The 21,713-nt window shown below is 44.8% G+C and overlaps 1 protein-coding gene and 1 long non-coding RNA gene across 3 annotated transcripts in view; one reads left to right on the plus strand and one right to left on the minus strand.

Moving 5' to 3' along the window:
- Nucleotides 1–2,525, minus strand: part of IRX5 (iroquois homeobox 5) — a 4,127-nt gene extending 1,602 nt beyond the window's left edge. The window contains exons 1-3 of one of the 2 annotated variants that reach the window (XM_027685070.1): nt 2,195–2,525; nt 498–903; nt 49–244 (exon numbers count right to left, since the gene is read on the minus strand). In XM_027685070.1, the coding sequence (XP_027540871.1) occupies nt 49–244; nt 498–903; nt 2,195–2,443 (851 nt within the window). In that variant the 5' untranslated portion in view covers nt 2,444–2,525. Of the gene's footprint in view, nt 1–48; nt 248–497; nt 904–2,194 lie in introns of both variants that reach the window. The other variant, XM_027685069.1, reaches the window with a different exon arrangement.
- A 2,146-nt stretch (nt 2,526–4,671) lies between these two features.
- On the plus strand, nt 4,672–18,634 carry LOC113968555. Its single transcript, XR_003534558.1, has 5 exons — nt 4,672–4,760; nt 5,238–5,294; nt 10,098–10,263; nt 10,477–10,611; nt 17,981–18,634. It is a non-coding gene; the product is annotated as an uncharacterized LOC113968555 (long non-coding RNA).
- The last annotated feature ends 3,079 nt before the right edge of the window (nt 18,635–21,713 follow it).

A 21,713-nucleotide genomic window follows, 5' to 3' on the forward strand; every position in this document is an offset into this window, starting at 1 on the left:
CCGGCCGCGGCGGAGGGCGGGCGGTACGGCGGGGGCTCCTCGCCGCCCGCCGGCGGCGGCCCGCGGCCCGCCGGGCACGGTCCCAGCGGGGAAGCGCCGGGCGCCTTGGGGGGGACGGGCGGCCCGTCGAGCCGCTCCTCCGCCGACTCTTTGCAATCCGAGTCGCTGAGGCCGCTCTCGGTCTCCCGGGGGCCGGGGGACTCCTGGAGGCGCTCGCAGCCCGGCGCTGCCTTGGGATCCGTCGCTCCTGGGGGTGGAAAGGAGAGGAGTGGGGGGCAGCTCTCGGGCTCGCCCTGCGCCCCCCAAACCCGCCCACCCAATTCGCCGCCCACCCCTCAGTCCCCGCCGTCGCCAGGCCCGCACCGCTGCCCGCCGGCTCCCCCCGACACGGCTGCCCGCTCGAGGGGACAGGCAGCCCCGCCACCGCCGCCCCGCACCGGGCCGGGGGCAGCCCCGAGGGCGGGGGCGCGGTGACCCGGCCGAGCCCGCCGTTCTACCTGTGTCTGGCGTCCCGGGGTCCCCCTTCTCATCCAGTTTCTGGGGCTCGTCCTCATCGTTTTTCTCCAGGTCTATGTTCTCCTCTTCCTCTTCGTCCTCGCTGCGGTTTCGCGGGGTCCAGGTCATTTTGTTCTCCTTCTTGAGCCGCCGCCGCGCGTTGGCGAACCAGGTGGAGACCTGGGTGAGGGTCATTTTGGTGATGATGGCCAGCATGATCTTCTCGCCCTTGGTGGGGTAGGGGTTTTTCCGGTGCTCGTTGAGCCAGGCCTTGAGGGTGGCCGTGGCGTCCCGCGTCGCGTTCTTACGGTATGCGGGGTCCCCGTAGGGGTAGGAGCCGAGCGGCGCCGCGTACGGGTGGTACCCCAGGGAACCGGCCATGCCCGGCGTGTGGTCGTAGGGCGAGCCCTGGGGAGAGAGGGGAGAGCGGCCCGGCGAGGCGAGGTCAGGCGGCCGCGGGGCGGCAATGACACGACAAGGGCAGCGCCAGGGCCTGCCTGCGGCCCCTGCCCGCGCCCTGCAGCCTCTCCCCCGGCGCCGGGCCCTGCCTGGCTTCTCCCCCGGCTCTTTCCCGGGAGGACGGGCGGAAGGGCCTGGGAACTCCTAGGGGGCCGGGAGCCTCCGGCCTCAGGAGGCCACCGGCTGCCTGCAGCAATCCAGCGCCTCTCTCCCAAATGCAGGAGCGGAAAAGCAAGTGGGCGTCGCGGCGTGGGGGCAGACAGCGGCAGGGGTCCGGAGCCTTCCCCCCGCGCTGCCATCGCGGTAGGCAACCTGCCGGGCCCAGGCGACCGGGCGGACTGGGCCGCTCCTCTGCCTGCCCTGGGGCAGGAGGAGGAAAAAATAAAGGGAAGAAGAGAAGAGAAAAGAGAGGAAAAGAAGATAAAAGAGAAACAAAAAAAGAGAGAAGAGGAGGGAAAAGAGAAAGCTCAGAGAAAAGAAAGAGAAAAAAAAATATAGAAAAAAAGAAAGAAGGAACTGTGAAACTCTGCCCAGACCCTAAACAGAGGGGAGAAGCTGAGCAAAACTCGCTGGGTTTTTGGGGGAGCTGCGGGGCGCTGGCGGCGGCCGCAGCTCTGCGGCGGGGATGTCCTGCACCCGGGCCGGCGCCGCGGTGCCCCGCGGGCGCGCACGGCGGCGCAGTGCCCTGCCATCCCCTTCACTTCCCGCACAGCCCCGCGGAGCAGCTCGCGGCCATGGGATTAGAGCTCTGCAATATTTAAGCAGCCTAATTATCGCCGTGCAGGGGAAAGTTGCCTGGGTTTATCGCTCGGATTTCTCCCATCGCCGACCGGTGCTGGGTTTATTCCCTTTTCAATCACAATAAGCTAATTGTTGAGGAATTACGACTGCTGTTTTATATACATATATTTTTTAAAAAATTATTTTTTTTTATAGGGAATGAAATTGGTCCCTGCCTGCCCCGGTCCCGCTCTCCCGGGCCGTGCTGGTGGCTCCCCCCGCGCCCGGCCCTGTCCGCCGCTGCCGCCAGCAACAGTGTGCGGCAGTGCACGGCGGCGATGCGGGAAAGTTGGGCGGCGATGCGGGAAAGTTGGGCGGCGATGCGGGAAGCCGCGCTCCCTTTTGTCCCCGAGATCTCAAAAATAAAATGGGAACAAAAAGCAGGCCCGGGAGGGGGGGCAGGCGCCCGCGGGATGCCGGCGTGCCCGGCGCGGTGCCGCCTGCCCGCGGCTGCTCTTACCACGTAGGAAGTGAAGGCGGCGGCGGCGGCGGCGGCCGGGTCGGTGCCGTACTGGAGATGGGAGTTGTAACCCGGGGAAGGGGCGGTAAAGGCAGTAGATCCGGCATAAGGGGAAAAAGCGGAGCCCGAAGAAGATCTCCCAAGTTCATCGGTCCTGGGTCCGGAGATTACGCTGGTGCTGTACGCCGGGCAGGAGTAGAGAGCCAAGGACGCTGACGGCTGGTACAAGTAACCCTGAGGATACGACATGGCCAGGCGCACACATATACCCGGGAGCCCAAGGCGCCGGGAGGGAGCGGCCGCGCTGCCGGGCTGGGGCGGCTGCGGCCGGGGCTTCGCGGGCGCCTCTCCGCCCTCGCCAGCTGGGCAGCGGCGGCACCTTGCTCTGCGCCGGGGCTGCTGCTCCGATTTCGCCTGCAGCTGGGCACCGCTTCCTCCTTTTTCTCCCCCCCTTGCTTTCCCCTTTTTTTCACCCCCCTCACTCTCTCCTATCTCTCTCTCTCTCCCCCTTGCACTGGGGGGCTTTTTTTTTTCTCCTTCCTCCTCGCTCTCGCTTTCCGAAGGGTCCTGCCAAGATGCTAAGTTGGAAATTGCAGCTCCTGACGCCTTCTGCGCGGCCCGGCGAGGCTCCTCCTTCGCGGGGTGTTGTCAGTGGAAGGACTGGCAGGACCCCGCTGGGCTGCCGCGGCCGGGCCCAACCAGCGGGAGGGCTCCGCGCTTCCCTGGCCCTCCCCAGCGCTCAGAGGCTCAAGTGCGCCGGCTCCTGGATTGCAGTCACCTCCGAGCCATTTAAAATCAGCTCCAACTTTCTGCATGTGCTAAATACCGTGCGGAGCCGCGCTGCGCCGGAATGCAAGCCAATCAGTATATGAAAAAAAATAGATCTTTAATAAGATTTATTAGCCGCGCAGCTCCCCCACTGCACAGCCACCCCTCCTCGTGCTCTCTGCCCCTGCCCCTCCCTCCACTAAATCACTGGAGGTGGAATATACGGGGAGTGGTGGTGGTGGTGCTGTTAGTTTTTCTTTTCTCAACAAAAAAAGGAGATTTTCGTCGGGGAAGCGCCGCAGCCCGGTCCGGTCTGGCAGCGCTGGGCTGCGTGGCCGGTCGCCCCCGCGGGCAGGGGCCGTCCCGCCGCCGGACCTGTTGCGGGCGGCTGTGCGGGCGGAGCGGCGGCGGGGGTCCGGCCAGGAGCGGGGCTCGGCTTCGCGGAGGGCTAGGATTTAGTCTTTCCCAGCGCCGGTCGCGGGAGAGAGGAGATCCGGAGGGGAGCGGCGGGTGCGGAGATGGGTCCGCAGGCACCGCTCAGAGCGAGGGTTTGCCCGCGGGTTTGAGGGTATCCTCCCCCTCCTCGGCTTATAGAAGGGTCGAGGGGAAAGCAGATTAAAACCATATGAACCGGGATAAATCCTCGCCGATCAGGAGATGTAATCTCCTATGATTCCACCAGATATATTTTCCAAGAGAAACATATCCCGATTTATTCCCTTCTCGCTTTTTTCTCCTTTCGCGGCTGAGGCGAAGGCGTTGCTCCCGCCGCCTCGGACCCCCGGTCACCGGGAGCTGCGGAGCCGGACCTGCCTCGCACCCACCGTGCCTTTCTCGGTCGAGGGAGGGGGGACAATACAATTACATTTATTTTTTTAAAATCTGTTTTGTTTTGTAACTTTCGCATTTCCCCGACCCTAATGCTCTCGCCTCTGTCCCCAGCGGGACGGACGCGGAGACAGCAAGGGGCGGGGGTGTGTTTTAAAACGGGCAGGCCGGGGCAGGAGCTCCCTGTGTCGCCGTGGAGGCGACACCGACGCCGCCCCGCTCCCTCCCTCCCTCCTTCTCTCCGGGGCTCCGTCCCGGCGGCAGAATCCACAGCCCTCCAGCTGGGCACAGGCTGAGACCTGCCGGGCAGCCCCGCTGCAGGGCCGGGGCTGGAAGGGAAGGGCCGGCCGGGCAAGGCGCGCTCTGCCCGCTGGCTTCGGGGAGACGCGGCAGGAGCGGGGCCGGTGAGGGGGGCGCCGCCCGCACTACACCACACTACAGTGCCCTGCGCTAGACTACACACGACAGTGCACTACAGTACCCATCAGTCCGCGGCCCCGCCAGTCCCGCCCCCGGCCGTCCCGGCGCATGAGTGGCTGTGCCCCGGCCGGCGGCGGGCGCTCCCCTCCTCGCACGGGCCGGCCGAGCTGTCCCTCAGCGCGGGGTGTGGAGGGGCGGTGGCGGCGCGGGCCGCGCTTGCCGGGGAGTCCGGAGGCGGTGCTGACAGGACGGCGCGCGGAGGCGCTGCGGGCCGCTCCCGACCTGCGCCAGCCCGGCTGGGCTCGGCTCGGCTCGGCTCAGCTTAGCTCAGCTCGACTCAGCTCGGCTCGGCTCAGCCCGGCCCGGCCCGGCCCGAGGTGAGGGAGCGGGGCCGCGGGTCTGACCGCGGGGCGCGGCGGCAGCGCTGCCCCGCGCGCTGGGGCGCCCCCTGACGGGCGGGGCCGGTTCCCCGAGAAACCGGGACACGGGACACCGGGACACCGGGACACCGACCCCGCTCCAGTCGCGGGAGAGGCGTTCGGAAGGAGAGGTGGGTGCCGGCACCCTTCTCGGCGATTCTGACGAGCTGCGCTCTGTCTGCTCTCTCTTCTTGCACCCTCCCTGCCATTTATTTTTGGGGGTTTGTTTGTTTGGTTTGGTTTAATTTATTTTTTTTAACGTAGAGTGTAGGGAGTTTCGTCTCTTTTAAAATCCATGCGGTTCTGCCCCGGTAAGCGGGACGGGTCCCTGGCTCGCACGCTCCCTTTACATGCTCGATCCACACAGGTGTGCACTTTCATCAGTTTTCAGCTGCACGGTGTCACCGGTGTTTGTCCCCGGGTTCATTTTGCGATTGCTCTGGAGCGCCGCATTTCTTTTCCCATTCAAAAGCGCTTCTGTCATAATCCTCTGACAATCCCCCTTGTTCGGGGAGTGAGATATCGTCTGGTCAAGTTTTATACATTTAACATTCATTTTATATGTAAGTAGAATAACTAACCGCTTTTCCGTGTTCCTTTCTTTGTAGGGAGAAGCAGAAGTTTTAACCATCTTCCCATGGCATCTGCCTTTTTGGAGGAAGGAGGTAAGGTTAACGTCATGTAAAATTACCCTCTTTATTTCTGATGTTCCACTAATCTTTCTTCTGTAGGCGTACATTTTGGAAACTGTGGTGAGTTCATGCATAGTTTCATGCATTGCAACATAATACCAGAGCTGATTAATAAACGGTAGTGATAGGACTCTTATGCCGCCAGGATTGTAAATGTCTATCAAGCTGACATTCTCACTACATTATGCCACTATTATATTCTCTGCAGTTTTAAAAGAACTGTAGATAATTATTCAAGATATTGAAACATTTAGTTTATAGTTCTATTGCTGTGGTTGTCACCTTCACTTTATATCAAATTTGAGACTCATTTCTTAAGGATGTCTCTATTTTCTGCTTTATTTGCACAATGATAGCTCTACTGAATGACTAGTCACAGCAACTTTTTCCTCTGATAGGCATATTAAAATGTGAAAGCCTAAGACTAATCTGCTTTGCAGGACTTTTGAGCTATGTGGTTGAAGGGAAATAAGTTTGTTTCAAGACCGTTGTTTATGTTGTTCTGTCAGTTCTGTTAACAAATGTGGGGCTTGAGGATGCATTTGTTGCTTCTCTTCATTTTTACTGAAGGTAGGTGCATTCAAAGGTATAGATGAGTTCTTGGTATCAGGAGATTGTGTACTTTGTAGCTGCCAGTGAAACTATATCAGTGCAAATATATATTAAAATTCTGGACTTTGTATATTTTTCTCATAATTTTTTGACAGATAAATTATTAATTCAATAGAAGAAATATGTACCCTTAAAATCTTACTTAACGATGGGAAGTGCACTCTTAACTTTATTTAAATAAAGGCATGTGAATTTAATTTCTGCTTATATAAATGAATAATTAAAATCACTGTTTTTATAACCTTCAGTCTGATGGGCTGGTCCTGCAAGGCTATTTGAAAGGATCTTTAGTTAGTTTAGTAGTCAGACTCCAGTAGGGTTTTTGACAAGAGGGCAACTTGGATTTGAGATGCCTGCACAAAATATGACCCAAAATGTAGTAACATTTGAATTTGCATATTTGTTTTTCTACACTGGTTTCTTTTGCATAATTTCATTTAGGGTGTGCAAACATATGTGGCACAGCATAAAATAGCTTAATAAATTAGTGCATGAATATATAATAGGGATCAGCTGTGAATATTTTCTTTCTGGGAGCAGAAAAAGAAGCAGATGGGTCTTTAAAATAACAGCAAACTGTATTTTAAAAGTACAGCCATTGGTAGACTCTAACTGTGAGTGGTTTCGTTCCAGGTGGCTTGTAGTGAATGGAGTTAAACTTGGGTATCTTGGATATGATACACCTTAATTTAATTACTTTAGTAGCTACTTTCTGTTGAAACTTTAAAATCTAACGATCCCGCTTTTATTGCAGTCTTTAAAGATCTAATCATTCTTGTGTGTGTCTGAGATGTAAAACGTAGTGCAAGGAGAGGCAACAGATTGGTTCCGTCATACGATTTTGTTGGTTTTTTTGAGAGTACTTAAAAGATTATGATGGATAATGCTGTCTTGCCAAAGAATGCCGACACAGGTGTTCATCATTATCTTAATTAAGATCCTGAGAAAATGTCATCTTTCGGCATGAATTATGAAGGGAGATGCATTAGGAGATCATTTCAACTTTTTTTTTTTCTTTTTACAGGCGTAGATGAGAAGGAGGCTGTTTTCTCAAAACCTTTTTGATATTTCTTTATCAGAGTGCCTGACCTTAGACACTTACTGAATAATTTGTTTCTCCAATTCGATTTGTGAATATGTTACCAAGAGATCTGTAAGGGAATCCTCTTAAAAAAATTTTAAAAAGTAATCCCCCTCCCATGTATTGTGTTTTGTATAAGCCTGGCCTATAAAAAGAAACCCCTGAGACTCAGATGGAAATTGCTGCTGGAAGCATCTGATAAGAGATGTTTTATACACTATATTTAAAAGTGTTAACTCATAACAGAGAGAAATAAATACATGTGAATATTCATTTTTTTAATTAGGCATGAAGAGAAAAAAATTTTCTTTTCTCATCTTTGCACTACCATGGAAGTAAAACTAATTAGCATGCAAAGAGGAGGGAGGGGCTTGTGTCTTCCTATGTTAAATCAGTACATTATTAACTGAGCTAGAGCTAAAAAAACGCATGTAAAATATTGGCTGTAAAACTTAGGGACACTTTCCTGCAGATACTGCTGCTGGCTTCCCTAGGATGAAGTGCTGGGAGTTAGAGGGTCAGTGAGAGCAGTGGAAGTGCTGGTGTTTAGTGGCTCTTAGCCCAGGTGAACAGTCTTGGGAAGAGCTCTCTCTGCAAGACACCCTCCACTGCTCTGCTGTTCCTTTTGCCTGCACTTACTTTGCCCAAGATGCTCCTTGTTCACACTCTGTGTTTGTGGTCTGAGGCTGAGGTGTAAACTTGTGAACACCTAGAATAACTCTTCTTTTCTGTGTCTAGCAATTGGGTATTAGTTACCTTAGATAAAGTTTTGTTTTTGTCTCAAGCCTTTCTATGTAATTTTTTGTCTGCTAGAAGGAACCCAATTATCAGTCTCAGTTTGTTTTTTTTTTTAAATTGCTTCAGCAAACCTTTTTAGTGAGTGGAATAAAACACAGAAGTGCAGCTGGCAAGCCTTTTAAGCACCTAGTTATTGTATTGAACATGTAACTCCAAAGATCTTGACAGTATTGTGGGAGAACCTGAAATTGTATTTCAGTTTCCTTGAAGTTTCCTGTAATTAACTTAAATGTCATTATTTGCTTGAATTTGTTGGCATAATATGGACTAAGTTAGGAATGTCTTTAGAGTTTATTTTACTTACAGTTCCATGGACATATGCAGAAAATAGACTCTCAGTGAAAAATGAAAAACTGTTCTCTTTCATGTCTGGAACAAGTTTTTCACTTAAAACAAACTGCATCTACTTTTAGTTGGTCCTTATAGCAAATGAAGAGCAACTCAGTGGGAAGGATGGCTGTGGCTGCCCGTGCTGTTTTATGGGACATGTGTGTGCCTGTAGTTTCCCACATGGTGGCAAATTCCCTTTTGAATGCAGGTGCTGCAGCATGGTGGGAGCTCCTGTAGCTGGAATCTGGCCTCCTGTGTGGGTGTTAGAGGTGGGTGACTTTTAATAGCAGTGTTGTGTTCCAAAGGTTTTGTGCTTTATCTGCTTTACTTACATATATTTGCAGTCCTTATGGCCGGTGTGTGCAAGAGCTCAGCGGTACCTCTCTGAGGGGAAACACAGAGCCAGGTAGACTTTCTAGCCCTACACCCAAATAGTTCTTTTTAGCAGTTAATAATTTCTGGTTTTTATTAATATTAGAGCCTTTTAGTTTCTGTCCTTTAATGTGGATAATGCAAATGTGAATGATTCTTGAAACTGGGTTTTTTTCAGATTATTGTGAGTATATTTGTCGAGCCAGAATAATGTGGGTTTTTTAATACATAAATCATTGTTTGAGGGGAAAAAAGCAAAGCAGTTGGACCTTTCAAGGTGAATATGAATTATTATAACAGAGTTTACTGTACTAATAAACTTGGGACTGGTCACTCTCTTACTCTTCCTGAAGGAGATGCATCTTCCTGAGCAACTTCTTTTTTCACAACGGAGAAAAACCTAGCTCCTTCTTTTCATAAGCACATATTTTTTGCAATATTTCTTAGCATTTCGAGCACAGATCAAGAACATAGCATTTACCTCTGAAATAATCTCTGCTGACACCTACAGAAATTTTCATGCCCTTCAGATTTAATTTTATATAGAATAATATGTGGTATAATATGTAGATCCTCTGTTTTCAATTAAGCTGTATTAGGTAACTATGCTCTTCTTTCATATCCCATAGCAAACTATCAATATCCAGATGGCAGTGTGCTGGAATAAAAGATAGCTACAGGCTTGGCTGCTACTGTAAAGCCAAGAACTAACATTTTAGCCTGTGTGATAAATAAAATCGAGGCTGAGGCTCTTGGTGTATTGGAGTTGCACTAAATAATTCTACAGCGCAGTTTATTACTGGTTTCATTGGATAATATGCAGCTGTAAAACCTGCTTGAAGCTTTTATTAAGAATACTCTGTCATTATAAAAAGGTGCCTACAACTTCTTTATGATATTGGCAGTGCAAGAATTACTTTGTTTGTGCTGGCTTGCTGGCTGTTGTCTAGGAAGGACCTTACTGTATCCCAGCTTCTGTAGACATTAGGTTCCATGAATGTCTCTTGGGAAGAGGGACAGCTCTGTAGAGCCTGGGTTTCAGAAGTTATTTTAAAGATATTTTTTGCTCTATGCTTTTTCTTAAGTTTATTTCAGTATTTAATTTATTGCTTCAGTTAGAATTCAGCTGATATTCTCTGTAGTATAAACTGCGCTACTGTGTCCCTGAGTGAAACTCAAGCTGAGGTCACCTGGATAGATCTTTGAGAGGAGACAGCAGAAGGAATGAGAGACTTTTACACTGGCTGAAAAAGGGATGGGAACACTTGGTAGAAGGCAAGGGACTAGACCTTTTCTTCTTCCGTTTCTGGCACATCCCATGACCTAAATTTGTTCCTGTAACTTCAGCCTCAGTTTACCTAACTGGAACTCTCTGCTTGTCCCAGACATGTTCAGATTTAAATTGGTGTCCGTGCTCATATAACTGTTAGACTGTTGTGCTTTTGAGCGAAAGCAAGTTATTAATGCTATTACTGATTCATTAGCTAAATGCCATTAAATTTTTGTATTCCACAGATCTTTGATTTCCGTAGGCACCGCTTTGTGGTGAGCCTCTCCATATGTCTGCTTTTTTGTCTTTATAGAATGCACCCAAGAGCAGAAGCAGTGAGGTTCACAGGGGGGAAAATGAACCCAGCAGTCCATCCAATCCCATACCTGCCTGAGTACAGGAAGAGACCTCATACAAGCCAGAATGCATCTGGGCTTGCAGCTCTTTTTAATCATATTAAGTCCTATTCAGAGTTAATGGTAAGTAGTCTGCTTTTTGTATGTTATGATTCATTAAACAAGTCATTACAGTAGTGGCACATTCCTTTTGGTAGTAGGTTCAGTCTCTAACAAAATCCAGAATTAATATTTCCCCATACATCAGCTTTAGTCCTGTTTCTGTTGAGAAAATCATGCAGTGCAGGTGACAAGAATTGCAATAAGTATGCTCTTCTTTCTATTTTTGTCCTCCAGGTGAGCTCAGTGAGATGAGATGGTCTCAGCAATGCTGAAGAAGGGATGAAGAGAATTGGAAGGCAGAGCTATTTCGAAACAGGATTCTTCTTCTTTCCATAATGCCCAAACATGAAGACTTTTAAACTTCATTAGGTAGAGTATTGCTAATAGTGTAATATCAATTATGTTGCATGATGTAATATTGCATTGCTACGTTGTTTGGTGATCATGTGGAGCTACATTAAATAAATGAACATATGCCAGTGGCTTAAATGAACATTATGAGTGAGAGTAGTAAATGGAGAAGGTGGGTAATAGAGGAAATACTAATAGCTTTTTTTAAGCTAATGTGTTTTCTTTTTTCAGCTCTTCCATAGCCTGTAGTTCTTTTGTTTCTTGATAAAGATGGAATGAAGAAAAACACCTTTTCATTCAAGAAATTGAAGCTAGTTCAACTTCTTAACCAGAAAAACTTCACAGTCCTCTTAGCTGTTACAGCATCTTAAGGCTTTGTCCAGCAGAAAATAGCACTTGCAGTGCTGACCCATAAACATCTGTAGTGCCACAGCATGTGCTGCTCTTTTTTCTCAGGGCTTCCCTTGTCAGGGAGTGGTTGTGAAATGTCTGTTGTGGCACAGCCCTCTGTGACCTCTTGCAACGAAGGATGGAATTTGTGAGTCCTTTTCTGTCTGGAGCTCCCTCCTGAGCCCAGTAGTTCTCAAATATTGCAAGAAAAGCTCTGACAGTGTTGTCTGGGAGATGTGACTGACTTAATTATTATTAACATTTATTAAGTGCCTTACAATGGAGGGGAAGAGTCATTGCCTTCATTTTTACAAATAGGAGAGCTGGCATGTAGGAAGAATGAATCTCTTCTATCTTCTGCAATTCTTGACCCACCTAATTAGGCGATTGTCACGAGAAATAACAGCCTGGCTCAGGGGAATGGCAGTGGGGAAAGATGCCGACACGTTCAGTGTGGCACTGCTTCTCCCTCACACCATGGCTTAATGTAGCGAGCACGGTCTTCCCTCCCTGAGCGTCGCTGGCCGGTGAGGAGATTGGAAAGGGCTGAGGAGCCTGAGGCTGTCTGTCGGATAGCTTCATTATAGATCTCACCCAGGGAAAAAGTGAGGTACTGCAACTCATTTCTAGGAGCTACATTTGTTTTTAGCAATTACTCACCCCCTGCCTCCTCCCGCTTCCTTTCGCGATAGGGCGGCCTTTCCCCACGATAAGCTGATCCGCTTCACGGCTGATATTTACACTTAGTTACCCTCTAAGGCACTCACTGTTTCTTCTGGTCTAAGACTTGAGTTGTTTGGTTTTTTTAATAGTTTATTTTGCTAAGAGAGAGAATCTGTCCAGCTGTTACAAACAATAGTGGTTTTGATGTGTATCAATAAAGAGTTAGAGATGTGTGTTTTCCATGTAGAAGATAAAGGGACTTAAAGCCTGCTTTAAAAGAAGGCAAACCTTGGAGAGGTTTACTTGATGTACAATATACCCTATTATTTAATTTTTAAAAACAGTATTAAGGGATTTTTTTTCAAGAAAAGAGAAAATAGTTTCATCTTTTTGATTGCATTTTTTTTCTTAGTCTCACAGTTGTGAGATAAATATTCAGGAGTTGGTAAGGTTAATGTGATTAAAATGAGTATGTGATAACGGGCTCTGCACATTAAAGATTAAGAGCTCAAATTATAGACTCCAGAGTGAAACACTCCATGAGCGTTTGTGAATTTTGTTTGTGCAAGGAATGCAGGCTTAGGCCCATGGTTGCAGTTGCACAGCAGTTTCATCCTGTGTGCTGCTTTTTTGTCATGTCTGATCTGCAGAGAATTCTCTCAAACTCTGTAGTGTCAGGGTGAAAATGTAGTGAGGTGGGGGACAAATGAGGAAATAATTTCAGTCCGAGCATTAGTGTTACTCTATAAAAAAAGATTAGTTTTACACAAATTATTCACATTTACAAAGATCAGTTTATAGCATTCTGACTGCAGTAGTTAATTCTTTATGTATGAATTGATCTTTTATACAAATATAATTCCATATACAACATTTAATCTTTAAATGCAAGTTGAAAATATACTAGCAATTCATTTATGTATATTATGACTTTATTTCCCCTGTACTCTGCAGTCGTTTCCCTACCCTAAAGTTGAATTGGTGTGTGCTTAATGAAAATTAGATGTGAAATGTAATATGTAGGGGACAAAGAAGCATTGAAATCCTTATTGCTCTTAAAAATACAAAGGTACCTCAGATAATTCTCCTTTCTTAATTTGTTAAGAATTTGATGCATAATTCTGTTATGAGTGGTTTGGAGTGAATGAAACTGAAATATTTTTAGAAGTAGTATTAGTACTAGATATTATTGCTTATCTTTTATGGAGCTTTATGAAGTTTTGTTTTAACATTTAAAATGGTTTGCATTTTAGGAGGCTAATTTGAGTCTTCCATTGAGAAAGAAAAGTGTCTTGGACTTTTGTGGAGAGGGGAGCCTTGCTGTTATATCTGTGAAATTTGCTTTAATGTTGCAACCATTGAAATAAAGTGTTTGTTTACATAACAGCAATGGCATTTCTCCTCCTCTTCCTTGTGGTTTTGTCCAACTAGATGTTATGAGTGGCAGTTGCAGTGACTGCTAAGTGTTTAAATGATGACACCATTATGTGAAGTGATTTTGAAATGAGAGATTCCAGCCAAGAATTACATCTGCTCTCATCTCCTTCAAATCATACTCTCTGGCTGTGCAGATTATGATTGATTTGTTTGTGACAGATTGCAGGAAACAGTCATTGATTTTTCAATATTTTACCTTAAAATTATTTACAGTTGTAACCAAGGGGAGGTATTTCCATGGGCTGTCAGCCCCTGAAAGACTGGGATAATATTCCCTGCTCCCTGACAAGACAAATTACCCGTAATGAGTGCAGTAGCTGAAGGGTATACTTTTATTTTAAAATATGTCAATAACCCCAGTGACTAAACGAATATTGATTCAGCATAATGAAGCCTGAGTAATGTGAAAATGAGCTCTTCAAGGAGCATGGTAAAGACTTTCTTTTTAGCTTGTAGCAAGAAGCTTTTCATTCTTTACTGTTAGGTAGTTGAAATGTGCAATCTTAAACAACTCATCCTTAAACAGTAGTAATATGTAGAATAATGTAACAAAAGAACTTCAGGGATTTTCTGTTTGGTTTTTTCCCCTTCTTTTTTTTTTTCCCAAGTTTTTTTCTTCAATATATTTCAGGAGATCAAACATTTAAAGAGAAAAATGCAAGTTATCCGGGACAGAGATAGAATTACTACTGGTGTAAATGTCTTTTGCAGTAATATTCTTCAGCCAGCCTAATGGCATTTTTAATGTGGATTCTGAATATGAGCATGGAAATATATCTAAATAAACTGTAGATTTGATTTCATGTTATTGACTTCTTGGCATAATGATGCGTGTTCTGTGTGATCAGTCTAATATTCTTGTCCTTTAACAGTTTAGAGTAGCTGGTTTATGAGCACCCAGATATACTGTGTTATAAAACTTAGTTACCATAGTGCACATTTTTCTTTCTGTAACATGTAGCACTGCATTTTTCTTACCAAATGAGAATTTTCAAGCAGTGATTCATTTAAATTACAGTAACTTATGCAGTGCCATAGGTGTGGTGTGGAAAAGCATCTAATAGATTAATATGAATGTACTTCAGCTGTTCAGGGTAAGGATTAGATTTAAGGCCATGCTGAGGTACAATTCTTTTTAACATTAAAAGAATCGAACACTAAAAAAAACCCACCAAGCCACCCTATCATGTGAAAGGATCAATTGGTCATTTGTATTCAAGAGCATTGTGCAACAATGGGAAGGCTCTGCAGAGGCCCTGGGTATAAATAGCTGTGTAATCCAGACATACACAAAAAGATATCTTCTTGAGGTGTTTTTATATAATGTGTCAATTATGAAACGATGTCATAGCCAGAAGCATTTAGTGAGCATGTTTGGGCACGAAGACGACTTCCCTTATTTTCTGAGGACTGACTTCAATTGCATCCAACTAGCTTGTGAAAATCTTCAGAAGGATGTTTTCCTATCAGCACACAGGTGATTTTTTCCAAATGTCATTCCTTTAGCACAGCTAGAAAGTATTTCAGGAGGCACTTGAGAACCTGTGGCATTGAGAGTTAAATGGCAACCCTGGAATGTGAGATATGTTCCTGTTTTTACTTTGTTAATTTTCAGAAAAAAATGCGATGTACTTTTGGGTGGGTTACAACTGTAAATAATTGTACTTTTGAGAGGGTCTGTGCACAGCATCTGGGATTTCCAAAATTTTGGAGAATTATTAATGTTGAGGCAGTAATAAACTGAAATATATAGCTCTGACAACAGGAGACTTTGGGGCTCTTGGTAAATGTTACAAGAAGTCTACAAATGTTCCAATGTTGAACCTTAATTTCCTGCTCAGTGGTATTTTACAAATCCCGAGTTCTCTTTTGTTTCTGTATGTTTTGTTTCTTTGACCAACAGCAGGAGATGGGAGGGGAATGCTCTTTTTTGGTAGCTTTCTCACAGTAGCGAGGAAGAGGGAGACTGATCAGGGCTGGGTGCCAGTTCTGATGCAGACTGAAGGGCAAATAAACGTTTGCTTAAACAACATCTCCCTTTCCTGAATAACACTGCATGAGCTCAGTGGTACCAAACTGAATAACAGCAGATATTGCTGGAGGTACTGCTGACAGCAAAACTGAAGTGGGCTCTGCTTGCAAGCCATTGGCTTGTTTCACTTGCAGGACGGGTAACAACTCTTGCTTTGCTGCCTTTCCCAAAGATGAGTTTGCTTATTAAATGTCTGGCATTCTAGGTCGGGTCTGAACCATGTGCTTGGCACTAAAGGCAAATGGTGCATTCTCAGCTGCAGAAAGCTGACAAATGACTTGCAAGCTTTGTGGATGATACTGGAGATTCCTGGTACCTTGGAAGCTCTGAGGTTTATTCACATATCTCCTTTTGGTGTTAGAGTTGTGATAACTGTGAGTCCACTTTCAGGTGATTGTGGAGGAGAAAAAAATAAAAACTCAGACAAAAAACATTCCCAAATAATTAATTGGTTAAAAGTTCTTATGGCATTTGGGATCTCCCAGGAGCAGAACATAAACCCAACTGCTGTTCAGTTAGGTAACAGTAAAAGCGTAAAACACTGTGAAATGAAGGTCATGGGTAAGAACGCAGTAATCTCCTTTGTGGCAGAGAAGAGGCTGTTGGTAAATCAGGAAAGGCTAATATTTATGGGTCATATGTCCCTCCAGGCTTGGCAACTTGCAAATTTTGACCCATTTCAGTTAATTTCAGACCTGACATGAACACAGTGCATCAATATGATCCTGTAGTGGAAAGGTGATGCGATGTTAATGGTGTGGGTGGTTTCGTGTAACAGTTCAGATCTCTATACCTATTTAATAATCAGATTCCACTATGAATAAGGTAGCAACCAAAATCAATGGTTGATTTTTTTAAAAAAAAGTTATTATTTTCCTGTTTACTCAGCATCTGTGTTATCTTGCTCTACAGATCAGCCAACCAAAATGAGTTCATAGTTTAAAGAGTGTGGGAGGGAAGGAGTGCATGTTAATGTAGGTGATGGAAATTGTGCTTACTGACTGAGCCGTCCCCACACTCTCTGCCAATTTGTTTGTTTGAAATCTAAGAACTAATACATGATGGAACCCAAATCAGAGCAGTCCATGAGTGGGCAGATAGCACTACGTAGAATTTGCTAATCTAAATATCATGATTAGTTGAAAACAATTCTTTATGCCCTAAACTGCACATGTTGAAGGTGTTATAATTTATGAAAAAATTACTGTGTAGTAAAAAATGTATTGCATATATTGTGTATATGCAGAATGTCTGCGTTTTCTTGGGATGACCATTTTACGTACTAAAAGCTGTCACTAACTTGAGTGCTGATAGTATCACAGAGTCTTTGGTATGCTGGCAAGTGGTTTATGGTGAACTACAAGATGGAGATAACCCTAAAAAAATAGGTGAGGGATCCAAGATGCTTTGAAAGTCTTGCCTAACTGCAATGGTTAAAAAGGCATGGCTGACTTTAATGCATGAGTGTTGAAATCTGTGTCTGGAATTATTGAAACAAGTTGAGAAACATGAACGGAATTGATTGTTGATTATTTTCCTTTGTAAATGCAGGGAAAAGATGTATTGCACTTTGCTGTGGCTTTTAAGGAGGGCCCACAGTGTCCTTTTTTGTTTTGTTTTGTTAACTTATCTTTTAATGTGAAGTGTCATTCCCAAAATGAAGTAATGTCCTTGGGCTAGTGGCAACAGCTGGAGTTGCAGAATTCATAAATAATTCAAAGAGGGATAAAGGGTGGGGGATTTTTTTTTTGTCATTTGAATCTTTATTATGTGCACACATTTCATTTTAGGTATGGCATCATTTGAATTCATTCAGTATGATGATTGCACTGACCTGTCATATTTATTTTGATGTCCCTTCGAAGGACCATATGCTCTGTCCTCAGCATGAAAAATGATGCAAGTTGCTCAGTGAAAGGCAGCTCTGCTCCTGTAGGGATGAAGACCCTCACTTCCCATTCTCACATCAGTGGATGTACAGCTACACTACGGTGGAGAAGGTGGAGTTGTTATGTCAGTGCAATGACTAACTGTCTGTGTAGTCTAGAGAATGGTGGAAAAAAGGGCAAAGCTTGTTTGCATCGAGGTACTGCATGGCATTAAAAACTCAGCTGTCAGTGAGGGCCAGTTGGTGTGAGGAACCTGGCATGTGGAAGATGGAGAAGATTAAAGCCAGTCAGAAATCTGCCAAGGTGGAGGTGTGCCATGGTAGCTTTAATGTGGGAATACAATTAATTACTCTGTATGTTGGAAGTGGGGTTGCCATGCACACAGCCTTCCGGGGTTGCATGGGAGTTATTCTGGATATGCCAGGCTCAGGTCTTTTTCTTTGCCCAATCCATGTCCTCCTTTCCTCTTGAAGCTGCTTGCTTAGCCAAACAAAATCTTGGATTTGTAGTTTTCCTCTTCACTAATTCTGTTGTAACCATTGCATCTGGTCCTTCATTTATTTTGGTGGTATGTTTTTGTTGACAAGAAGTATATTTTCCAGAAGTTACAGAGAAATCTACAAGTCCCAAGTTCAACCATGTCCCATAAGTAATGAACTGCATGATAATAAGTAATGTCTGGTCCCTACTGGCTGACACACATGGCTGGTAATAGCAATTTGTAGTTGGTGGGTAACAGGACTTTGTTAATGTTACCTCTGTATGCACTATTAACATGATAGGATTGCAACCACTTCGATATTTTCGTGGTATAAGGTGTAATTGCAGCAGTGAGTGGTGATTTGTATGAAGTACATGGTCCATTGTGCTCACGCCAGTGGCAGAAGGAAGCCAATTAAGTGCAGGTTAGTGAAATACAGTAACTAGAAGCTGTGAATGCGAATGATAACTGTATGCAAAATTGTTTCTTTTCTAGATCCTGCCATCAATGACTGAGCCTCCCTGAAATCTTCTTATCAGTTACTGCCAAGATGAGAAGGATAACAGGAAGGAGGAGTGCTTAAGTGGCTTTAATGACAGTTAATTTCATCTATTTATTAAATGACAGGTTGTTTTTTCCTCAAAACTCGATTGTCATGACAAGATGCTTTTGCAAGTCATCTTTGTAAAATAAAACTGACAATTTTTAGGCTACAAAGAGCTATTGTATCTTTCTATACAATGTTGTCATTATGGTAAACCTCTGGAAAGTCTTTATTTTTGAAGTAATATAACTTGCATACTTCATTCATTTATTTGAATATCTGTTGAATGCTATGTGAAAAGTTTCTTGCCAGAGTTCTTTTATTCAATGGGTTATTCTTACAATGTTCAATTTATTATTGTCTAAATTACTGTTGCCTTAGCCTCCTGCAAAAATGTTTCCTTTTGGTAATTCTTAAACAAATAAGGAATGAATGAGGTTTTGTCCTCGGCGTGTTTTGATCAGCATATTTTGCCTTTCAGTAAAAGCATCTTCAGTTTTCAAAATGACACAAAGAAAGGTGCTTTCCTATTCCCCCCCCCAACAGAACATCTTTTGTGCAATGATTTTTTTAATATGTACACTGCCAAGATGCAATTACTGGAAGGAGAGAGAGAAGCTGTTGGGAATGTCATGTTATGCCAAATTAAGAATTATTAGCTCTTACTTTCTCTGCAATCTCTTCGACTAGAACCCGACCTATTGCGTCTGGCGTATACTTTGGCTCAAGTGGAACTAATGTGTCCTTGGAGTAGCATTTTAGAGTTACTTCAGATTCATGTTTTTTTCACAAGTCTGCTTTAAACTGCTGGGATTAACTTCAGAGAAGGCAAGAGATACAGCCTCCTTTGTCAGCAGCTGTTCTGGTTAAAGGAGGAGGCTTCTTGCACGCTTGCTTGCTCACTCTCTCCGGGAGGTTATTGCCCCTGCTAGGGAAGCAAACTGAACTGCTTCCCTGAGCACACTCAGACTTATTTGAGCCAAAGTTAATCGTGTCATCAAATATTAGTTATCTATCACCCTGGGTCACTTTGATGAAAGGGCAGGGAATACACAGACCAGCTGTGAGGACGGCGTGTCTGGGAAGGGTGGTGTGTTGACAAGAGGGTTGTTGAGGACTGGTCCTGGTGTAGCCTTTTCAGCAGGTGCAGTTTGCATCTCTCGGCTGTTGTAAAAATTGGAAGTGTTAGAAAGCTGTGCAGTTATGTCGTATAATATTCACATTTCATGGATATCTTGGATAATACAAAATAAACCTGTGCTTTTTGACTTACTCCTTTCTTGTGCCAGTATGAGGGGAGAGAAGTGACGTGAGCGTGTGTACATGGCAGACACCTATTTCAGGAAAACATATCTGGTCAAGGTACAGGAACGGTACAAATGTTTCCATTATCTAGAGAACACACAGTCATGCTTTACTCATCAAAGAGGCTGCCTCAGCCAACACATGCCTCAGGAGAACTGCTTTTGACATGAACTGCCTTGAGTGAAGAGGCAAGAACACCTCCAGCAGGAGTGGCTGCTGCTGCTTCTCCAGTGTTGAATCAGTAGGTGCTGGAATCTGATGAGGCATCCAAGATCCTGATATTCCCTGTGCCAAAATTATAACGGCATGGATAATCTCTAGTACTCAAAGTCATCCTGAGAAAAAATAGTGCACTAAACAGCTCCTTCAGCACTGACCCTTCTTGTGAAAAGGCTGTGGAGTATAGGTGCTGTCCTATAGACAGCTTGAGGGTACAAGGAACAAGAGGCTTTCTGATCCTCAGAAACCTGAGAGCGGCAATGCTGCTTTCATCTCCTCTCAGGGCAGTGCCAGATGGAAAGAACAGAGTTCAGTCATAGAAAGGACTGAATATCCAGCTCAGCTGGCATGGCATCTATTGTCTTCTAATTGACCTTATGGTAAAGAATGAGGAAGTATGCACTGGCCATATTGTACCCTATGTAAGGGAGGAAAGTAACATACTATGTCTAGAAAGGAAGTGGTGTGTAAGGGGCAAGTGCTGCTCTGCAGGCAAAGGACTGCCTCCCCTGGCTGGTTTATCCTTGGCAGCACTGCCTTATCACAGTGTCTTCAGGCTGCAGCCCACATCTGCTGTTCCCTGAACTGTGGGTCTGAAAAATAGTAGTGTGAAGGGATGAGGCAGGTTGGGTCCCAGGACTAAGGCTTAAAGAGAGATTTGGAAGTGTGCACAAACTTAGAATTCACTAATATTTTAAAATTCTGTGTAAAAAAATGTAGTTATGATGTGACAGTGAGAAACCTATTGCTTTTCTGCCAAGTTTTGAATTGAATTGACTATGTACGTGTTGAGAAAATGCTGGACTCTTCAGTCAAAGTCTTTCTTACCTCATTAGCCTATACGTGCAGTGTAGTGCTTGGTGTGTGCATAGTTCAAGGAGGGAAAGTGCCAGGCACATAGTTTCCAAAATCCTCAGCTTGCCCCGATCCAGTCTCTGCAGTTCTGTGGGGAAGGGGGGGTGTGGCTCCAGGTGTGAGAGCTATGCCCTGTTCCAGCAGCCCAGGGTCAAGCCATGGCTGAGCTCTCAGTATCAGTGCTGGGTTCAGAAGTAATGTATCTCCTCCAAAGGACTGTTAGATGTCTTCCCTGACCATGAACTAAGTGGAAATGAGCCTCCACATCTTTCTGAGACAGCTCATAACTCATATAATTTTTTTTATCTTAATATGGACTATTGTAGTACCAAGGTTAAAATGTTTAATGAAATGCTTGTGATTCCTAGTAATCTTTTTGCCTGCTTAAGTGGTAACACATAGGTAAACCACTACTGCAAAATAACATGTCTTAGATAGAACACTGTTGCTCCTGTAACTGTTGTTACCCCAGTAAGTAAATTTTTACATCCAAGCACTTAAAATGATCAAATACTCTAGTTAAGACTGCCGTGTTTTGTATGTAGTGCTAAAAAGAAAACATAACTTCAGAGAAGGCAGATTTTCTTCTTATAAATACTCCAAATAATAGGTTGGTTTCATATAGACTTCCTGGCTCTTTGGTGATTGCTACATTCTGTATGAATCTATCAGGAATCCCATGCATAATTGTGTGTTTATTATTATAAATACATGATTTTTTTTATGTTCTCCACAAATATGTTTGAGAAAATATAGTTTACCTTCTTAATAGGTACTATATGGTTACTTTCTAACTCCTTTAACTTCAGTTCTAATTTGATTGAATAAAAGGTGCATTTCTGAAAGTAATCTTTACATCTGTAATGGGACACCTGGTTTTATATGACTGTTTGCATGCTCCAGAGACATAGCAACACATTTTCAAGGCAGTATGTGTTGACAATATACAGAGATAAAAATCAGTTAATGACAAACAAAGGAGCAAACTTTTAATAAGGGCAATGAATCATTGAAAATTATTAGAAAGGGAATATTAGATTTTCTATCTTTTGGGTGAGGATGAAATATTTTTATAGAGGTATATGCTTGAACAAATGGCTGGGTGGGGTAGAGGAATTCCTCACAGGCTTCTGTGGCTTTTGCAACACCTGGGGTCAGATTGGGTCATTGTAGACATCGTTTTGGCTTGGAAAGGAGTGAAAAGTCTCAGTGTAGCAAATATCTTCGTAGTATGGCCGCTTCTACTGAAAAGTTACTCAAAGTTATTTAAGCTTCTCTTTAAAAAAAGGACTTGGAGGGGCATTG

This window comes from Neopelma chrysocephalum, unplaced genomic scaffold, assembly GCF_003984885.1.
Source record: "Neopelma chrysocephalum unplaced genomic scaffold, ASM398488v2 Primary Assembly neopelma1_68, whole genome shotgun sequence".
Lineage (NCBI taxonomy): Eukaryota > Metazoa > Chordata > Aves > Passeriformes > Pipridae > Neopelma > Neopelma chrysocephalum.